Source organism: Heptranchias perlo, chromosome 6, assembly GCF_035084215.1.
Source record: "Heptranchias perlo isolate sHepPer1 chromosome 6, sHepPer1.hap1, whole genome shotgun sequence".
NCBI lineage: Eukaryota > Metazoa > Chordata > Chondrichthyes > Hexanchiformes > Hexanchidae > Heptranchias > Heptranchias perlo.
This window is the reverse complement of record NC_090330.1, coordinates 25743300-25762705: the sequence shown is the minus strand read 5'-3', so window position 1 is coordinate 25762705 and position 19406 is coordinate 25743300. Positions and strand designations below refer to the sequence as shown.

The 19406-nt window shown below is 39.8% G+C and overlaps 1 protein-coding gene across 3 annotated transcripts in view; it reads right to left on the bottom strand.

Moving 5' to 3' along the window:
* Window positions 1-19406, bottom strand: part of LOC137322837 (uncharacterized) — an 85663-nt gene that overhangs the window by 15388 nt on the left and 50869 nt on the right. For all 3 annotated transcript variants that reach the window (XR_010963241.1, XM_067985961.1, XM_067985960.1), the window contains exons 7-9: window positions 9401-11112; window positions 9044-9265; window positions 5652-5737 (exon numbers count right to left, since the gene is read on the bottom strand). Coding sequence is in view for 2 of the 3 variants with exons in the window: in XM_067985961.1 (XP_067842062.1) it covers window positions 5652-5737; window positions 9044-9265; window positions 9401-11112 (2020 nt within the window). In the remaining variant the exon portion in view is untranslated. The remainder of the gene's footprint in view (window positions 1-5651; window positions 5738-9043; window positions 9266-9400; window positions 11113-19406) is intronic.

The window sequence follows — 19406 nt, the reverse complement described above, 5'->3', positions numbered from 1 at the left end:
GTACTTTTTCCTATGTTAAAGGTGATATATAAATGTAAGTTGTTATTGTTATAGGTATATGAACTCCATACTTATTTGTGCAGATGTGTTGTGAGGCAACGGAGGACATCCATTGTGTAATGTCCATCTCAGCTAAGCTGATGGGAATATGCCATAGCATTTCAGCTGTTCTGCATCTGGCCAAGTGCATGAGAGTTTTCCTGCTAACATTAACAGGTGACCATGGCATTGTCTGTTCAAATGCACAGCAACATGTCTCAAGCTAGCAATTACCCAATTCTCTTTGCAATGCACCTCTCAACCTCAGGGATCCATCGCCGTCACCAGCTTCAGACAAACTGACAGAAGAGGAATGCCTTATAGGCAAGGCTACTGGTCTGTGCTTTTGCAATACAAAATAGATGGAATTGTGATGAGTGACCTCCAAAACACTTACAAAAATTCCAGCACCTCATGTAATAAAAGCAGAATCCAACTTAATCATAAAGCAATAGGCCTGCTCATAAAGTGCCATTTCCCCTGAGCTGACTCTCAGTCTATTTGAACTGCATCTGACAAAGATGACGTGGGGGAGAAATTACTATTTCAGTAGATATAATTGGAAGGGTCTCGGCATCGGCAACCACGAAGATGGCTGCAGCCACCAACCCTCGTACCCAAAAAAAAGCCCAACACAAAATACATGATTCCTCCTTTGGAGGAGATATAAGGATCCCAATATTTACTCGAAACGGGGAAGAGAGCCGGGGTGGTGGTGGGAGCAGATTTTCAGAAGGGAAAATTTCCCAAGATCTCTAAATATCTGAACTTATCTGAAGAGACTTCAGAAACCCTAACCTTGCAAAACTGCACCAAAATAATAAGTTCTATATTTGACCCAGCTAAGACTTTCCACGATTGGCTATGAAGCCCAATCCCTGGAAAGTACTGACTACTTATAGAGTTGCCCATCAAGCAATCTTGATTGGGAGATATGACTAGACAGTGGTCGAAATAAGGGCACACAAGGAGATGCTGCATACAAAGGTGCATAGCTACATTGAAGAGGTGCAATCTATACTGATATTTCCCAGAAATAGAGCCTGAAAAATTTCAATCACCGTAAGACATGTTGCTACTAACTAATCTCTGGGGCACTGGATGAATACTTATTGAAAATTTTTATTTATTTCTTGTTGGTTTAGCTTTCTGAGATCCCACTATGGGGATAATAATGAAGCAGGAAAGAAATCTTCATGATTGCTCAAGGGGAATACATTTGAAAAGCCCTGCTTTCCCAAGACAAATTAAGAGGCTAATAGCTCCTAGAGTTCAAAAATCTGAGGTAGTTATACCATATGCCACTGTAATTGTGCAAAGTGACACCTACTCTGGTGCACCAGAATGGCTTGGCACAAGGCATCCAAAATTCCTCGACTACAAAAAGACTAGTCTTGAACATACCTGGAACAAAAATGTCCTAAAAGGTCTTTGTAACTCGACAGAACTCCTATGGTCCATCCCATTGTGTCCTAAATGCTTTGAAGATCCATTTAAAATATCCTAATAAACTCTGCACCCGATTGCCAAAACATCTTTAGAAATAATTATCTTTCCCATCCAAAAGGTAAATGGCAAAGCTATTGCTGCAGTTTCCAGTGTAGGGCTGAGAGGTGCAGCCATACTCTGTGACAGAGCAGCATCTAATATTTCTACTGCTGCCTGATCTGATCCCAGTGAATGGTTAAAAATGTTCTCAAAAATTCTCTTTCCATCGTTATCTATTGCCAGGAATTATACAGCCCTGATCTACAGGGAGAGAATTCGAGATTTTCACTACCTATTGTATGAAAAAACTGCTTCCTGATTTCACTCCTGAATGGCCTAGCTCTAATTTTAAGATTGTGCTCTTGTTCTGGAATCCTCCAGAGGAAATAGTATCTCTGTATCTACTCTATCAAATCCCTTCATCATTTTAAATACCTCAATTAGATCACCCCTCAACTTTCTAAACTCAAGGGAATACAAGCCAAGTTTATGCAACCTGTCCTTTTACTTTAATAAGTTAAGCCCCGTTATCATTCTGGTGAATCTGCACTGTGCCCCCTCCAAGGTCAATATATCTTTCCTGAGGTGTGGTGCTTAAAACTGAATGCAGTACTCCAGATAGGGCTTGACTAAGACTCTGTACAACTGAAGTATAACTTCCTCACTTTTGTATTCCAGCCCCCTTGAAATAAAGGACAACATTTCATTAGCCATTATTGATTACTTTTTGTACCTGTGCACTAGTTTTTAGTGATTTGTGCAGTTGAACTTCCTAATCTCAGCTCCTCCACAGTTCCTAGTCTCTCACCATTACGAAAATATTCTGATTTGTCTTTCTTGGATCTAAAGTGGATGACCTCACACTTCCCCACATTGAACTCCATCTGCCACAGTTTTGCCCACTCACTTAACCTATGTCCCTTTGTAACTTCTTGCTCCCATCTACACAACTTACTGTGCCTCCTAACTTGCTGTCATCCGCAAATCTGAATATACAACTCTCTATTCCTTCATCCAAGTCATTGATATATATGGTGAAAAACATGACCCAGTACAGATCCCTGTGGAACAGCACTTGACACATCCTGCCATCCCTATTATCAGTCTCCTACCTCCCAGCCAATTACCAACCCATGTCACAAGGTTACCTCTAATTCCATGTGCATTTATTTTTGCTAATAATCTCTTGTGCTCAATTTTTTTTTGATATATATTAATGGCTTGGACTTGGGTGTACAGGGCACAGTTTGCAAATTTGCAGATGATACAAAACTTGGAAGGGTAGTAAAGAGTGAGGAGGATAGCGATAGACTTCAAAAGGATGTGGACAGGCTGGTGGCATGGGCGGACACGTGGCAGATGAAATTGAATGCAGAAAAATGCAAAGTGATACATTTCTGTAGGAAGAACGAGGAGAGGCAATATAGAGGTCATAACTCTAAAAGGGGTACAAAAACAGAGAGATCTGGGGGTATATGTGCACAATTCGTTGAAGGTGGCAGGGCAAGTTGAGAAAGTGGATAAAAAAGCAGATGGGATCCTGGGCTTTATAAATAGAGGCATAGAGGCATTGAGTAGAGGAAGTCATGATGAACCTTTATAAAACACTGGTTCGGCCACAACTGGAGTATTGTGTCCAGTTCTGGGCTCCGCACTTCAGGAAAGATGTGAAGGCCTTAGAAAGGGTGCAGAAGAGATTTACTAGAATGATTCCAGGGATGAGGGACTTTGGTTACATGGATAGACTGGAGAAGCTGGGGTTGTTCTCCTTGGAACAGAGACGGTTGCGAGGAGATTTGACAGAGGTATTCAAAATCATGAAGGGTCTAGACAGAGTAGAGAGAGAGAGAGAGAGCGAGAGAGAGAGAAAGTGTTCCCATTGGCGGAAGGGTCAAGGACCAGCAGACATAGATTTAAGGGGATCGGCAAAAAAAAAGGTGACATGAGGAAAAAATTATTATTTTTTTTTATTAAACACAACGAGTTCTGGAATGCACTGCCCAAGGCGGTGGTGGAGGCAGATTCTATCATGGCCTTCAAAAGGGAATTGGATAAGTACTTGAAGGGAAAAAAATTGTAGGGCTACAGGGAAAGGGTGGGGGAGTGGGACTAGCTGGATTGCTCTTGCATAGAGCTGGCACGGACTCTTTGGGCCGAATGGCCTCCTTCCATGCTGTAATCATTCTATGATTATCAAATGCCTCCGGAACTCCATATAGTCAACATCCATAGACACTCCCCTATCCACCTTGTTAACAACCTCCTCAAAACATTCAACTCGATTGGTCTAGTTCCCTCACCAGTCACAAATCTATACTTATTCTCTTTGACATGCTCACACTTGTCCAAGTGCCAAGGTCATCCTATCGCTGATAATAGATTCCAGTAACTTCCCCATAATTGAAGTTAAACTGACAGGTCGATAGTTTTCCAGGTTCTCCCTCCTTCTCTTAAATAATGGAATGACATTTACAATTTTCCAGTCCAAGGGCACAATCTAGAATCTAAAGAGCTTTGGAAAATTATGACAAACACATCTAACGTCCTCACCTATTTCTTTTAATACCATGGGGTTGAAACTATCAGTTCCTAGAGATTTGTCTATCTTAAGTTCCATTATTTTCTCTAATACCATTTTATTTTTTTTACTTATATTAAATCCACTAAGTTTCTCCCCTTGATTTATTTTTAACATTCCTTTGTACTGCTAGTATTTTGTCCTCTTCCTCCGGTGAAAACAGATATAAAGCATTTATTTAATTAGTCTGCCATTGCCTTATTGTCCATTAGTAGTTTCATCTGCATGTGTCTTCAATGGGCCCACAACTCTCCTAACCACTCACTCTCAATATATTTACAAAAGCTTTTGCTGTTGCCTTGATACCCCTTGCAAGTTCTTTCATATTCCCTTTTTGTACCCCTTTCTTGCTCTGTTATAGCTCTCCCAGTGTGCTGGATTTCCACTTTTCCCTGCAGCTGTGCAAGCCTTTTCTTTTAGCTTGATACTGTCTCTTACATCATTTGTTGACCATGCTTAACTGCACAAGTGGAGTTTCTGCCATTTAATGGTATGTACTAGTTTTGTATTGTAACAAATACTTTAAATACTTGAAAACCCACTGTTTGTCTGTAAGGTTTACCCATTAACAGTTCAGCCCAGTTTACTGTAAGTCAATTTATGTTTCAGCCCTTCAAAGTTCGCCTTACTTAAATTTAAAACATTGGTTTGTTACTCTCCCTCTCAAACCTAGTATCAAATTTAATCATATTTTGGTCATTACCAAGATGTTCCCTTAGCATCAGATTGTGAACTAATTCTGGTTTGTTACTCATCACTAAATCCAGTATCATCTCATTGCCTGTTTGTGGGACCTTGCTGTGTGCAAATTGGCTGCTGAATTTACTAACCTATCAGTACAGTTGGTGCTTTGTAAATGAAAGTTCCTTCTTTAAATCCTAGCAAAAGAGAGAAATATTCTCCAAATAGCCTCAACAGTGCAGCACTCCCTCAGCACTGCATTTACCTGCTCAAGTACCTGAAGTGGGGCTGAAATCCATGACCTTCTGACTCAGAAATGAGAGCGCTACCACTGAGCCAAGGCTAACATATTAATAAATAAAAAAGTCAGTATGCACCAAGACTGTATTATTGTTCCTTAAAGATGTTGGAAGCTACAGGATCTGCTCTGGAAGTCCAGAAATCACGATTGTAGGTGCACTCATTTCTGACACAAGTCTGGGGCTTTATACAAGATGGGGCCAAGTGGCCACAAGCTACTACCCAGCATGATGTCAAGATACAGTACAAGGGCATTCTGAGCATGTGGTTCCCCAGAACCAACCAAGATTGGACAAATTCCTATGGTGTGTGAAGGATGCAGAATGATGAAATGCATTGTGCTGTACTTGCAGTACATGATACACCCCATAACATGTAGATACAAAAATGGTAGAAAATGGGTGAAATGGTCTAAAAATATCAAGCAGTGGCATTACAAAGTTATCAATTACTGCTATCACCAATATATTTTACTTCCTGTACAAAGTAACATTTAAACATCTAGAACTTCATAATTTGACCTCACTTTGAAAACAGATAAACTGCAATTTTAAAAAAAACTTGCCTCCACAGACTTCTTCCACTGTGAATGGATCATTTTTGTTATTTGCTTGTCTAAATGAACTTTGCAGTCTTCGGGCAATAAAAAGTCTAAAAGAAGATGGAGAAACTAATTCATGTCCATATTTTCTATAATGCAAAATTACATTTTAAATGTATTTTACAAAGTAACAAATCATAATTCATTCATGCTTGTCTTTGATCTCCAGAATACCACAGTAATACACAAAGGATTAGGATAAAAGATAATTAAAAACTTGTATTTGATATATAATGAGCCTGTCAAAGTTAATTCAGATTATTGGAGGTCAAGATCAGCTTCTTGAATAAATGCAGCACCTTTCAAATATATTGGATAATTTGAGACTTCCACCGACTACTGGACTATGTCAGCTGTGATCAAACTCCCAAAGCTCAAGAGCTAGAAAAATAATCCACTACATTAAAGTTAAATGGTAAAGTTCATTTAACAAATCCACAAATATCTCACAGTAGTTCGAAACATGGTGTTACAAATTTTGAGTCTACTTTAGCTATTTTTTCAGGACAGTAGCGCTGGTAACCCCTGCCTCAGTTCATCTGCTGATGAAACCCTTATTCATGCCTTTGTTACCTCCAGACTGTACTATTCCAATGCCCTCCTGGCTGGCCTTCCATCTTCCACCCTCCATAAACTTGAGCTCATCCAAAACTTTGCTGCCTGTATTCTAACTCGCACCAAGTCCCATTCTCCCATCACCCCTGTGCTACGGACCTATATTGGCTCCCGGTGTGGGAACGCCTTGATTTAAAAATTCTCATCCTTGTGCTCAAATCCCTATATGGCCTCGCACCTCCCCATCTCTGCAACCTCCTCCAGCCCTACAACCCACCGACATCTCTGCGCTCCTCCAATTCTTGCCTCTTGCACATCCCTGATTTTAATCACTCCACCATTGGTGCCTTCAGCTGCCTAGGCTCTTAGCTCTAGAATTCCTTCCCTAAACCTCTCCGCCTCTCTACCTCTCTCTCTTCTTTCAAGACGCTCCTTAAAACCTACCTTTTTGATCAAGTTTCTGGTCACTGCCCTGATACCTCCTTATGTGGCTCAGTGTCAAATTTTGTTTGATAATGCTCCTGTGAAGCACCTTGGGAAATTTTACTGCATTAAAGGTGCTATATAAATGCAAGTTGTTGTTGTTGTTTGTTGTAAGGGGTTTGAACGTCTTGCCTGTACTGCCCAGTTCCTAATTATACAATAGTGTAGCCCAGGGATATAGTAGGACACCCTTGTGTCCTTTTATACATACTTCACGTGCACTTATTCAATCTTGCAGTAGGAAGAAACATTAGTGAGATGAAGCCTCATGTGAATCAATAAACTGCTTTATTTTATAGACAGCAAGTAAACATACAGAACAGTCAAAGCAAATCCCATTTTCTCCACTTAATCTCAATTCTCTCCTCAAATATGAGAAAAAAAATAATCAACTATGTACCCTCTCTCTTTTCAAGGGCTAATTTGCACGTTTTTGGCATTACCTTTCTTCCTAGACAGCTTCAAACCACAAAAATTGAACTCCTACATTTTATTTTCCAGCTTCAAGCCCAGGCCAACACCTCTCAGTTTCCCGTTTGAAAGCTGATAGACTGCCCAAGTGTCTCTTGTCTCCTATACAAGTTGCAGCAAGTGGGAGTGCAGAGACTCCAGCTCATCCCTCTTTTAGAGCTTTGCCATTAGGTTTGTCAACCAACTCATACTGGGATCACAAATAGAAACATCCTCACCTTAAATGAGGGTGAACGTTCACTGGGATCTCTAAACTTTCATTATCTAAAGCCCTCTGGTTCAGAATCTTCATCTGAATAATTTCCTAGCTGAGCTGTTCTGTAAATCTAATCCTTTGTGAGCTTCATTTAACTTAACAGTAACATTTTTAACAAAATTACATCAAGATCGTCCCATGGCAGCATACTCAAATACCACATTTGGATACATGGTTCTTCTAAACCAGAGTTATACCCTCCATTCACTGCACATAGTTCATGGCTGTCTCTACCAATAGAATGAGAATCCAAGAAATGAGTAGCCAGTTATTGTACAGGAATATGTTTGTACACAACCCAAATAAAGATGGACAACAACTACCTTCTTTAACCAAAAATCATCTGTTTGGTTTGGAGGTGTCCCAGATTTTAAATTTCAACTTGGGCACTTTATCAATTGAGAATCTTAAGTCTCTTTAAATTACAAAAGCTCAAACATGAGCTTTCAGCCATCTAATAAAACTGGAGGTGAACAAGTTACCCGAGCTGGAAATGGTGGAAATTATAGGACAGAGGAGACCATTTGCCTCATCACAATTGTGCCAATGCTAGCTCTTAAAATTGAGCTATTTGCTCTTATCCCACTTCTTCTACTTCCCCCTTTACAAATACTTATCCAATTCCATTTTAAATGATGTTATAATCCCTGCCTCATTAGCCACTTATGGTAAAGCATTCAATTCCCCCATGAACGCAATATAAGGTTTAATAGTCCATGAAAAAAAATTTCTAACTTACTGTTTGTTCTTCTAATTATGCTCCTTCATTGGAAAAATCATCAGCCATCTGTTGCTGAGAATGATTGGACATATACTTACACTTGAAACAATTCAGGCAGCTATTTAATGTATTGAATATAAATGAGAGAGTTTATAATGGTTTCTGGTGCAGATGTCCCTAAGGTTTCAAAGAGCCACAACACAGCCCACAGGACAGTGCATGTAACTCAGGGGACATTGGTTGGCCACTTCTAGTGTGTGAGAGAACTTCTTTTTTCTTTTTGTACAGAATAATTATGTTTGAGAAAAAAGTTAGCCATTTATTTCAGAAGACCTCCATGGCTTTCTTTTGCAGCCGCTCTAAGATGGAGATTATGACATAAATGCACTCAAATTATATTTGTTATCCTGATGAAATTTAAAACAAAAAAGTTATAAATAGGATAACATTTGTTGGAGTATCTTACAAGACATCAACTTGTTAAGGGATTCACAGGAGCAATGGATAGGTCATTTTCACATTGACTTGTGTTGCCATCTTCAAAACATGATGGAGTTTGTTGAATTGTATTTTCTAAAGGTTTTTGTTGACAGAGGAAACGGACAGATGGCAGACCCCTGGGATTAAACTATGTAATTTGAATAGTTGAACCTTGCTTTCTTTTACTTACCTATAAATGCTAGCATAAAATATCACTTGAATATTAAAATATGAAATAAATGCACTTAACTTTTAATCAATTTAATAAATACGTACATACATTGCAAAAGAATTGCATAAGTCAGAAAATTATGGATTGATAAAAGATGATGGAGGGAATAGGAGAAGAAAGAAAAACATGCTTTACTAATTTATTTTGTTTCAACTTACCGGGGTCAATACCAGGAGACCCAAACAACTCAACAAGCTGCAATGCAAATTCAAGTGATAACTGCATCTCAAGAAAAGGGCATTTTTCTGGGAACATCAGAAGGTCTTGTTCATCATCTTGCATTGATTTTTCTGCTAGTTCATAGCCAACACATGGATTGCAGAGTGATGCACCATACTGCTCATCAAACTGGGACAAATTACCTTCTTTCTTCATGCTGTCTACATAGGAAAATAAAGTTTCAGAAGATCTGGAAATGTTTGCTAAAGGAAAACATACCAAAACTGTCTTTCCTGTGAAAACAAAGTTTTGCTCAAGTCTTAATATATTCATTGAAGTAGTAACAATATAATCACCTGTTTCATGTGATGGACCTGGAAGCACATTATTATGCATTGTTTCATGTTTGAGGGTATGCAATGATTCCACACTGGAAGAACCATCAAGTCCCTGCTTTGGCACGTTGTCCTCTTGGCTACCTTCCTTCTTTACTTCATTATTGATTATTTTGCTCAATTTAATGGTTTCACAGAATCGGTTTACAAATTGAGAGCCCTCAACAGCAATTTGTTCCAGTTTTCCTTGGCATGTTCCTATATTTTCCTTCATACTAAGGTTTAAACTTGTCACTTCACGCTGAAAGATGTCATCAGTTGATATACAGTTCATTGGTTTAATCTCAGTTAACAATTCTTTCCTTCTGCTTCCTTTTGAATCCACTGGTATCTCTCGAGGAAGCTGAAAAGTAGGTGCTAATCTGTAAAATCTTTTGGATTTTCTTCTGTAATTTATCTTGACTAATGGTGGATTATAAAATGAATCTTGCAGTATCAAGGTTGCCTCTTTACCAGTTTCATTAACTGATTTGCCAATGCAAAAACTTTTTGTTTCTTTCGTGCCATCAGTTGTCTCAGAAAGAATATTAGAGGATGCAAATTGATTTGCCACACATTGTGCTGTGGAAGAGTTACCTTGAGGACACAGTTGCAGAACATAATCATTTCCTTGAGAAATGTTTTCTGTTGAACTTTGACAAAATGCACTACTAGCCAATGGGTTTTGCTGAGCAGTTTCCTTATGCAACAATTTTTCAGCCTGATTTTTATTGTTCTCATTTTTCTTATTAACAGAAGCATCTCTGTGTCTGAATCTACAGTCTCTCTTTTGTCTCTGCTCACAAGGCCTATATTTGTTATCTACAGGCCAATCACAACATCCCCAACTAGCAATTTTTTTTTCCTCCAATAAATTGGTTAAGAAATTTCTATTCCAATTTAGATTGGCCTCTTCCTTTCTTTTATAGTCATCAGCATCATCTTCCAAAACTAGGGTCTTCACTCTCTCCTGTCCTTCAACATACACTAATGCTTCTTTAAATGTACTTCCAATTGCAGACTGATACTGGACCGCATCAGTAATGGTTTTTTTACTTATACAAATAAAATATTTCTGTGGCAAGATTACAAGATTCGCTTTATCAGCTACTGTATCTGTCACAGAAATATAATTCTTCACTAAAGAATCATGACTCTGATCTAATTCCTGGTGACTATCAGATAAAAGTAAACTATTTTCTACATCTGAAAAATCCTCATTAGTTATTCTATCATAATCTTCTAGTAGATTTATATGTATGTCATATGACTCCACAGACAAAACATCTGCCATTTTAAAATCTCCTGTACCAACTGGTTCATATATTGATACAAACACATTTTCTTCGATAGAAAATACTTCATCCTTATCGTCAAATCTTTTGCAATTAAGAATTTTCTCAACTGGTGCTCCAATACTATCTTGAGAATCTCTCAGTGTAGACACCAAATCAGTTACAATGATATCCTCTGCATCACTGTGCTCTTCATTTGAAAGGTCATCTTCACATTCAGATGTGTGCTGCTCTTGAGATCCTCCAGGCCAATGGGATTCAGCTGTTATTTCAGATATCTGGTTTTGGCTAGCTTTCACTTTTCTGTGCGGTCTGCGTTTTTTCTTGTGTTTTGTGTTTCTTTTTGTACGTTTGTTTAGAGGAGGAAGCACCTTGGGTTTCTTCTTAACTTTGCCTTCCCTAAAAATGTAATCAGAGAAGTGAAAACAATAAATAGAGCTTTCTAAAATGACTAATATTAAAACAAACAATCATTCATAACTTTGACAGCATTTGCACTTTTTGAAGCAAGACTGTCAAATAATTTTGAAGCTTATGAACATATATTGCATTTATCAAGTTAAATTTCAGCCAGTTCTCTTAAAATGTTAAAAGACTTTTTTGATTGATCGGGGAAGAACCTAATTGCAGGTCAGGTTTTCTCCCAACACTGAACTCCCTTCCCCCTTCAACTTCTCCACTCATCTGTATTTCCCCCTCCCTTTGCCCACTGTTGGTAGTCATGCTTTCAGTCACCTAGACTCCACGCTCTGGAATTCCCTCCCTAAATTTCCACTTCGGTCTCCTCCTCTCAGTTCCTTAAAACCAAGCTTTTGGGCATCCCTGCTAATAATTCCTCCTTTGGCTCAGTGTCCATTTTTTTTTGATTACACCTCAAACTTTTTGGGAATTTTTCTGTTAAAAGAAGTGAGATATAAATACAAAAGTCATTGTGCGCATAGCAGAAAGGCAGTTTCCATTAACCTGAACCCTATGAGTGGGATAATGTACCACAATTACCGCTTAATTATGGTGTAGTGTACTTGAGATCATGTGAGATGGCAATCACATTCTTTTGCCTTCTCCAAAATTTGATAAATATCAAACTGTCAAGTTCTTGCTAACTTAGTCAAATTTATTTACAAGTGCTGTAATACAGAAAATACAACATGAAACTAAAAGTACAATACTTAAAACAAAGATAATATCAGTTGATAAGGGGTTGAAATACTCTTCTAGAACGCATTTCTTCTACAGTTTGTTACGTGATGAGAAATTTCAGATGAAGCAGTCTTTCGATACATTCAATGACTTGATAGTGTGCATGGTTGAAACAAAACCCTATGTCGGCACACAAACTTCAGAGTTCAGACTAAAGCGATTGAAAAGTCTCCATCATTTACTTCAGTTCAAAGATTCCTTGGAGACAGAGCCAAGTCATACAGCCAAAGGTCAATGCTGCAATAGTGATCATCACTACATAGAATAAATGACAAGCAGATGTTTCCACATTGTCTGTTCACCCAGGACCTGTCAATGCTATGACTAAGTACCATTAATTAACACTCACAACATAGCCTCTGTACCCAAACTAATTTACAGATCAAAACAACCTGGCTTCAGTTTTGCAGAAAAATGGTCTGAAATTTAGTCATGAAAGGCAGTTTCCATTTTATCTCTGGCTATTGTAAAAAATGCATTTACCCTGTATAACAATTCATTAAAAAATACAGAAATCCTCATCTTGTCATATGTGAAAATTACAATCTGTATTTTAGTTCTGCAGCCTTTAACTCGCCAAAAAGGCCATGCAAGCCTATTTTGTCTAGAACATTAAGACTAGAGGTCAAGCAACATAATTTCTCTTTTCTGATAAAATGTGTCGAGACGTTATTTCTAGCTACAATATATCTATAAAAGTGCTCAATTAAAATGCCAGTTCCACACAAGTTATAGTTATAGTTATAGATTCTAGAGCGGTCCCTGTGGATTGGAAGGTAGCAAATACAACCCCGCTACTCAAGAAAGGAGGGAGAACAGGGAACTACAGGCCAGTTAGCCTGACATCAGTAGTAGAGAAAATGCTAGAATCCATTATTAAGGACATATTAACAGGACATTTAGAAAATCATAATATAATTAGGCAGAGTCAACGCGGTTTTATGAAAGGTTAAATGAATAGTGTTTGACAAATCTATTGGAGTTTTTTGAGAATGTAACTACCAGGGTAGATAAGGGGTAACCAGTGGATGCCGTATATTTGGATTTTCAAAAGGCATTTGATAAGGTGTCACATAAGAGGGTGTTACGCAAGATTAGGGCTCATGGGTTTGGGGTAATGTATTAACATGGATTGAGGATTGGTTAACAGACAGTTGGAATAAACGGGTCATTTTTGGGTTGGCAGGTTCTAACTAGTGCGGTGTCACAGAGATCGGTGCTTGGGCCTCAGCTATTGACAATCTATATTAATGACTTAGATGAAGGGACAGAGTGTAATGTATCCAAGCTTGCTGACGATACAAAGCTAGGTGGGAAAGTAAGCTGCAAGGAAGACAGGGTCTGCAAAGGGATATAGACAGGTTAAGTGAGTGGGCAAGAAAGTGGCAGATGGAGTATAATGTGGGGAAATGTGAGGTTATTCACTTTGGTAGGAAGAATAGAAAAACAGATTTTTTTTTTTAAATGGTGAGAAAATATTAAATGTTATTCAGAGGGATTTGGGTGTCCTTGTAAAAGGAACAGAAAGTTAACATGCAGGTACAGCAAGCAATTAGGAAGGCAAATGGTATGTTGGCCTTTATTGCAAGGGGGTTGGAGTACAAGAGCAAGGAAGTCTTGCTGCAATTGTACAGGGCTTTGGTGAGACCACATCTAGGGTATTGTGTGCAATTTTGGTCTCCTTATCTAAGGAAGGTTATACTTGGCTTAGAGGCGGTGCATTGAAACATGAGATTCTGAGGGGGCTTGATAGGGTAGAGGCTGAGAGGTTGTTTCCCCTGGCTGGAAAGTCTAGAACGAGGGGGCATAGTCGCCGGATAAGGGTTCGGTTATTTAAGACTGAGATAAGGAGGCAATTCTTCATGCAGAGGGTTGTGAATCTTTGGAATTCTCTACCCCAGAGGGCTGTGGATGCTGAGTCGTTGTGTGTTCAAGGCTGAGATAGATAGATTTTTGGACTTTAGGGGAATCAAGGGATATGGGAGTCGGGGAGAAAATGGAGTTGAGGTCGAAGATCAGCCATGATCTTATTGAATGGTGGAGCAGGCTCGAGGGGCCGTACTCCTGCTCCTATGTGTTCTTAAGTATAAACGGAAAGGTAATTTACCATAAGAATTTCTTGTTTGCTATGTTGCAACTAATCAGAAAACCTTTGATGGCATTCAGACATGAATCAGTAAGTTGACAAATGCAATAGAATGTCCGTGTTAAAACGATTGATTTGAGCATCCCATATGACAATTCTCTTTCCAACACTACATAGTGACAATTTCCTATCTTGGTGCACGTTAGAGATATTAATGATTCATTAGAATAAATAGCTCTGATGTGGAGTTAACGACAACATGATGAGCTGTGCTGAAATTTCAATAATTAAAAGAAAATCCTCATATTTTGAAGAGATACACCATAAAATACTTAAAAGCATTCCTCCAGGTTTAGTGCCTTTCTGGGACATACTGTGGCGCTAGCCTCAAACTGATTGCGAACAAAAATTGAAAAGGGAAAAACGGCATATGCTAGAAATGTCAAAATTCGATGCATCCTTTCTGTCTACAAAACTTTACTTCCTTTTGTCACCCTTCTCTGTCAATTTTGTCACTATAAATTCCTATGTCTACATTGATAAGACATTTCTGGGGACAGGCTGTCAACCAATATCTATTATAAGCCCACCGACTCCCACAGCTACCATTATTTCACTTCCTCCCACCCTGCTTCCCGTAAGGACTCTATTCCCTTCTCCCAGTTTCTCCCTCTCCGTTGCATCTGTTCTGACAATACCACCTTCCGCATCAGTGCTTCCGATACGTCTTCCTTTTTCCTCAACCGAGAATTCCCCTCCACTGTAGCTGACGGGGCCCTTAACCGTGTCCGTCCTATTTTCTGCACTTCTGCCCCTCAACTCCTTCCTTTCCCTCCCAGAACCATGATAGGGTCCCCCTTGTCCTCAACTTCCACCCCACTAGACTCCACATTCAATGCATCATCCTCCACCGTTTCTGTCACCTCCAGCACGATCCCACCAAAACACATTTCCCCTCCCCTTTCAGCATTCCGAAGGGACCGCTCCCTCCGCAATACAGGAGTCCACTCTTCCATCACTCCCAACACCCGCTTTTCTCCCCACGGCACCTTTCCGTGTGATTGAAGGAGATGCAACACCTGCCCCTTCATCTCCTCCCTTCCTACTGTCCAGGGCCCCAAACACTCCTTCCAGGTGAAACAGCGGTTTACTTGTACTTCTTTCAAATTAGTATACTGTATCCGCTGCGCACAATGCGGTCTCCTCTACACTGGGGAGACCAAACGCAGATTGGGTGATCGCTTTGCTGAACACCTCTGCTCTGTCTGCAAGCATGACTCTGACTTGCCGGTCGCTTGCCATTTTAAATCCCCATCCCACTCCTACTCTGACCTCGGCCTCTTACACTGTTCCAATGAAGCTCAATGTAAGCTCGAGGAACAGCACCTCATCTTTTGTTCAGGCACTTGACAACCTTCCGGACTCAACATTGATTTCAATAACTTCAGATCATAACCACTGCTCCCATTTTTTCAGTCAGCTGGTGCTGGTAACAGTTCTGCTGCTGCCATTTACAGCTACTCCTGATCAATCTTTTATTTCTTAACCTGTCCCATTACTACCTTCCTTGCCTTGCACCATCATCCCTTTTGTCATTTAATCACGCGTGCCCTCCACCCTATCAGAGACCTTCCCTTTTGTTCTTTCTTCCTCTCCCCCGGCTCTGTACTTGCTCAAAAACTTTAACATCTTCTAGTTCTGACGAAATGTCTTCGACCTGAAACATTAACGCTGTTTCTTTCTCCACAGATGCTGCCTGACTTGCTGAGCTTCTCCAGTATTTTCTGTTTTTATTTCAGATTTCCAGCATCGACAGTATTTTGCTTTTGATATGACAACCCACATATGTAAACTCTTCACCCTGTAATTGCAGAATCCGGCCACCCAGTGGCACTGCATTCTCTTCTCTTTACACCACTGAAAATGCGTTTCGAAAAATTCAAATCGCCAAATTAATGGTGTAAACAATAGCATGATCAAATTTATTCAAAAAAAGTAATGACGTTTTGAGCTAAATTTGTATTGTGTAGTCTGAGTATTTGCAATGTTCAGGATACGTTGGAACCAGTCAGTTGTACTGCTGGTATATTATTCAAATTATTTAAAGAAAAGCTAGAGGACAGATTTGAAAAGCTTTATTCAGGTAAATTTTATTTGAGTGATTTATACAGAGGTAATGTGAGTATAGACTATAGACCTGTTTTGAGTCACCTAAACTTCAAAAAGCATATTTCGCTGAGTCTTTCCTCATGCTAATGTTAGTTCAATTTTCAAAAACATTGATTAATTGTTTCATCTATATTCTGTTGACAATTAGAAACGGTAAATGATGCATCTGTAAGAAACAGATTCTAGAGAGAGTCTTTACTCATTGCAATTTTTTTTTAAAAAAGTTGAATTTTGAAAAGGAAACAAAGCCTCTTTGAGGAAACAGATAAGCAGAGGGAAGGGGAAAACTGGTTGAGGGGGCCTCCAGCGTATCACTTGCCCTGGAAGGGGTAAGTGTGAGGTGAGTGACCATATGGCAAGTGGGTGGGATACAGTGGTTGAGTGGGTAGTTCAAAGTGGAAAAATGTAGCAGCATTGATGGGGTAGAAAGCAGATACGGTAGTGACTAGGTGAAGGGGTATGAGATATGGGATTGGGGAAAGCATGTGATGGGGAAGGCAACTGCATCCTCTGCAACCCGTAGCCCAAATGCTGCCTGCAACTGTTGGTGTCTCCTTTTCCCATGACACCCCACTTGAAAGAAAACAACACAGCACAAGGGGACAAAGAGAAGCAAAAAGAGTTAGAGGGAAGCACAAGAGAATGAAAGATAGACAAGAAGGAAAGAGAGACAAGAGATCAGTCAATATGAAATAAAAACAGAAAATGCTGGAAATACATCATAACCTGTCCTTTCTCTTTCAGATGCTGACTGACTTGTTTCTGTCCAGCATTTTCTGTTTTTAAGGTGAAAGAACGTTGGGGAGGGGGGGGGGGGGAAGACGAGAAAGAGGAGGGGGGGGGGGGAAGAATTGTTAGTCACTATGTGTATCAGTATTGCAAATATTTTTTTGAATGCATGATGAGCGCAATTCCCCATTGTTGCTTGAATTGATTCACTTGAACAAGCAATGTGAACATAACTCAATACACATCTCAAAATGTGTAGGCAATTTGCAAGGTGCAATTCTTGTGCAATTCTCTTGAACTTGACAAAAGCCCACCAAAAAGTCTAGCATTTGGCAACCTTTTAATTTAGCCACTATAGTAAAATCAATTTAGTAGTTAATAGTTCTGCAGAGCTTTCTGTCTATTACCAAAATCTACCTTCTAGTTACTCTTGTGGAGAAGGAAAAAGTGACATCTCATCAAGTAGTATGTGCAAAATCCAGATGCTCTGGCCTAATGTTTGTTTAGGCATGGCAGTACATAACACTTTATTTTCTCCACAATCAGACAGTATAGAGAAGAGCTTCAAATGATTTTTAAAAACAATCTACAGTCCCCACCACTTACACTGTCCATGCTTACTATGGGCAGCCGCCTATCTCGGCCAAATAGCAATAACCATTTGCCATCACCACAGGAGTCAATTACAAAGGTGCTGCCTGAAATGTATTAATAATGTGGAGATGCCGGTGATGGACTGGGGTTAACAATTGTAAACAATTTTACAACACCAAGTTATAGTCCAACGATTTTATTTTTAATCCCACAAGCTTTCAGGGGCTTTCCCCTTCCTCAGGCGGTGTGGAGGAAGGGGAAAGCCCCTGAAAGCTTGTGGGATTAAAAATAAAATCGTTGGACTATAACTTGGTGTTGTAAAATTGTTTACAATTGAAATGTATTAAGCCTGCCAGCTATTCCGGGCAGTTCACTTCGTCGTACATACCTATGTAGTAATAAACTTCGTGTTTTATATCACATTAAAGAAGGCAGTTTACATTTTCAAAAATTATATTGATACATGGATGTCATTCCTTTGAAAATCCCAGTCAGTATTGAGATGTGATTGATCCAAGTACTAAAGCCCCATGCTGCTTTCATTTAATAGTGTTGGAGATAGTTAATAGGAATGGGCGGAAACCCAAACTTCATATTATGCCACAGGTAGCCCAGTTTTGCCTGAAGAAGAAAACCCGTGTGTGGGGACTGCAGATGCCAGAATCCTGGATCTGGCAGAGGGGCTCTGCTGTATTGTTTTAGCGGTTTCATCATTTAAAAATATCCCCATCCCCCAACCCATGGACAAAACCCAACAAACGGTCTACATTCCGAATCCTCTGCAGGTGTCTGGGACCAACATTTCATTCCTACAACCAATGATTGGTATGTCTTGGATAATAACGAGTGCCACCTAATAGACTTGTTAGCAAAGTTGGCGCCCACAGGATTAAAAGGGCCAGTGGCTGCGCGGATACAAAATTGGCTAAGGGACAGAAAGCAGAGTAGTGGTAAGCAGTTGTTTTTCATTCTGGAGGGAAGTGTGCAGTGGTGTCCTCCAGGGGTTGGTGTTGGCACCACTGCTCTTTTTGATATATAATAACCTGGACTTGGGTATGCAGGGCACAATTTCAAAGTTTGCAGAAGACATGAAACTTGGCAATGTAGTGAACAGTGAGCAGGATACTTCAGGAAGACAGACAGGCTGGTGAAATGGGCAGACGCAGTAGATTCATTTTGATAGGAAGAATGAGGAGAGGCAATATAAACTAAATGGGACAATTTTAAACTGGGTGCAGCAACAGCAAGACCTGGGGCTGTACATGCACGAGTTTTTGAAGGTGTCAGGACAAGTTGAGAAGGCCATTAAAAAGGCATTTGGGATGCTTGGCTTTATAAATAGAGGCATATAGAGTACAAGCACAAAGAAGTTATGCTAAATCTTTATAAAACACTAGTTAGGTCCCAGCTAGACTATTGGAGCCAATTCTGGGCACCAAACTTTAGGAAGGATGTCAAGGCCTTAGAGAGGGTGCAGATGAGATTTACTACAATGGTACCATGGATGAAAGATTTCAGTTATGTGGAGAGACGAGAGAAACTGGGGTTGTTCTCATTACAGCAAAGAGGGTTAATGGGAGATTTGATAAAGGGAAAAAAAATCAAGCAGCCTTACAGCCCCTCGAGCCTGCTCCTCCATTCAATAAGATCATGGTTGATCGTCGACCTCAACTCCACTTTTCCGCCCGATCCCCATATCCCTTGATTCTCCTAGAGTCCAAAAATCCATCTATTTCAGCCTTGAATATATTCAATGACTCAGCATCCACAGCCCTCTGGGGTTGAGAATTCCAAGATTCACAACCCTCTGCGTGAAGAAATTCTGCCTCAACTCAGTCTTAAATGGCCTACCCCTTATCCTGAGACTATGACCCTTAGTTCCACACTCTCCAGCCAGGGGAAACAACCTCTCAGC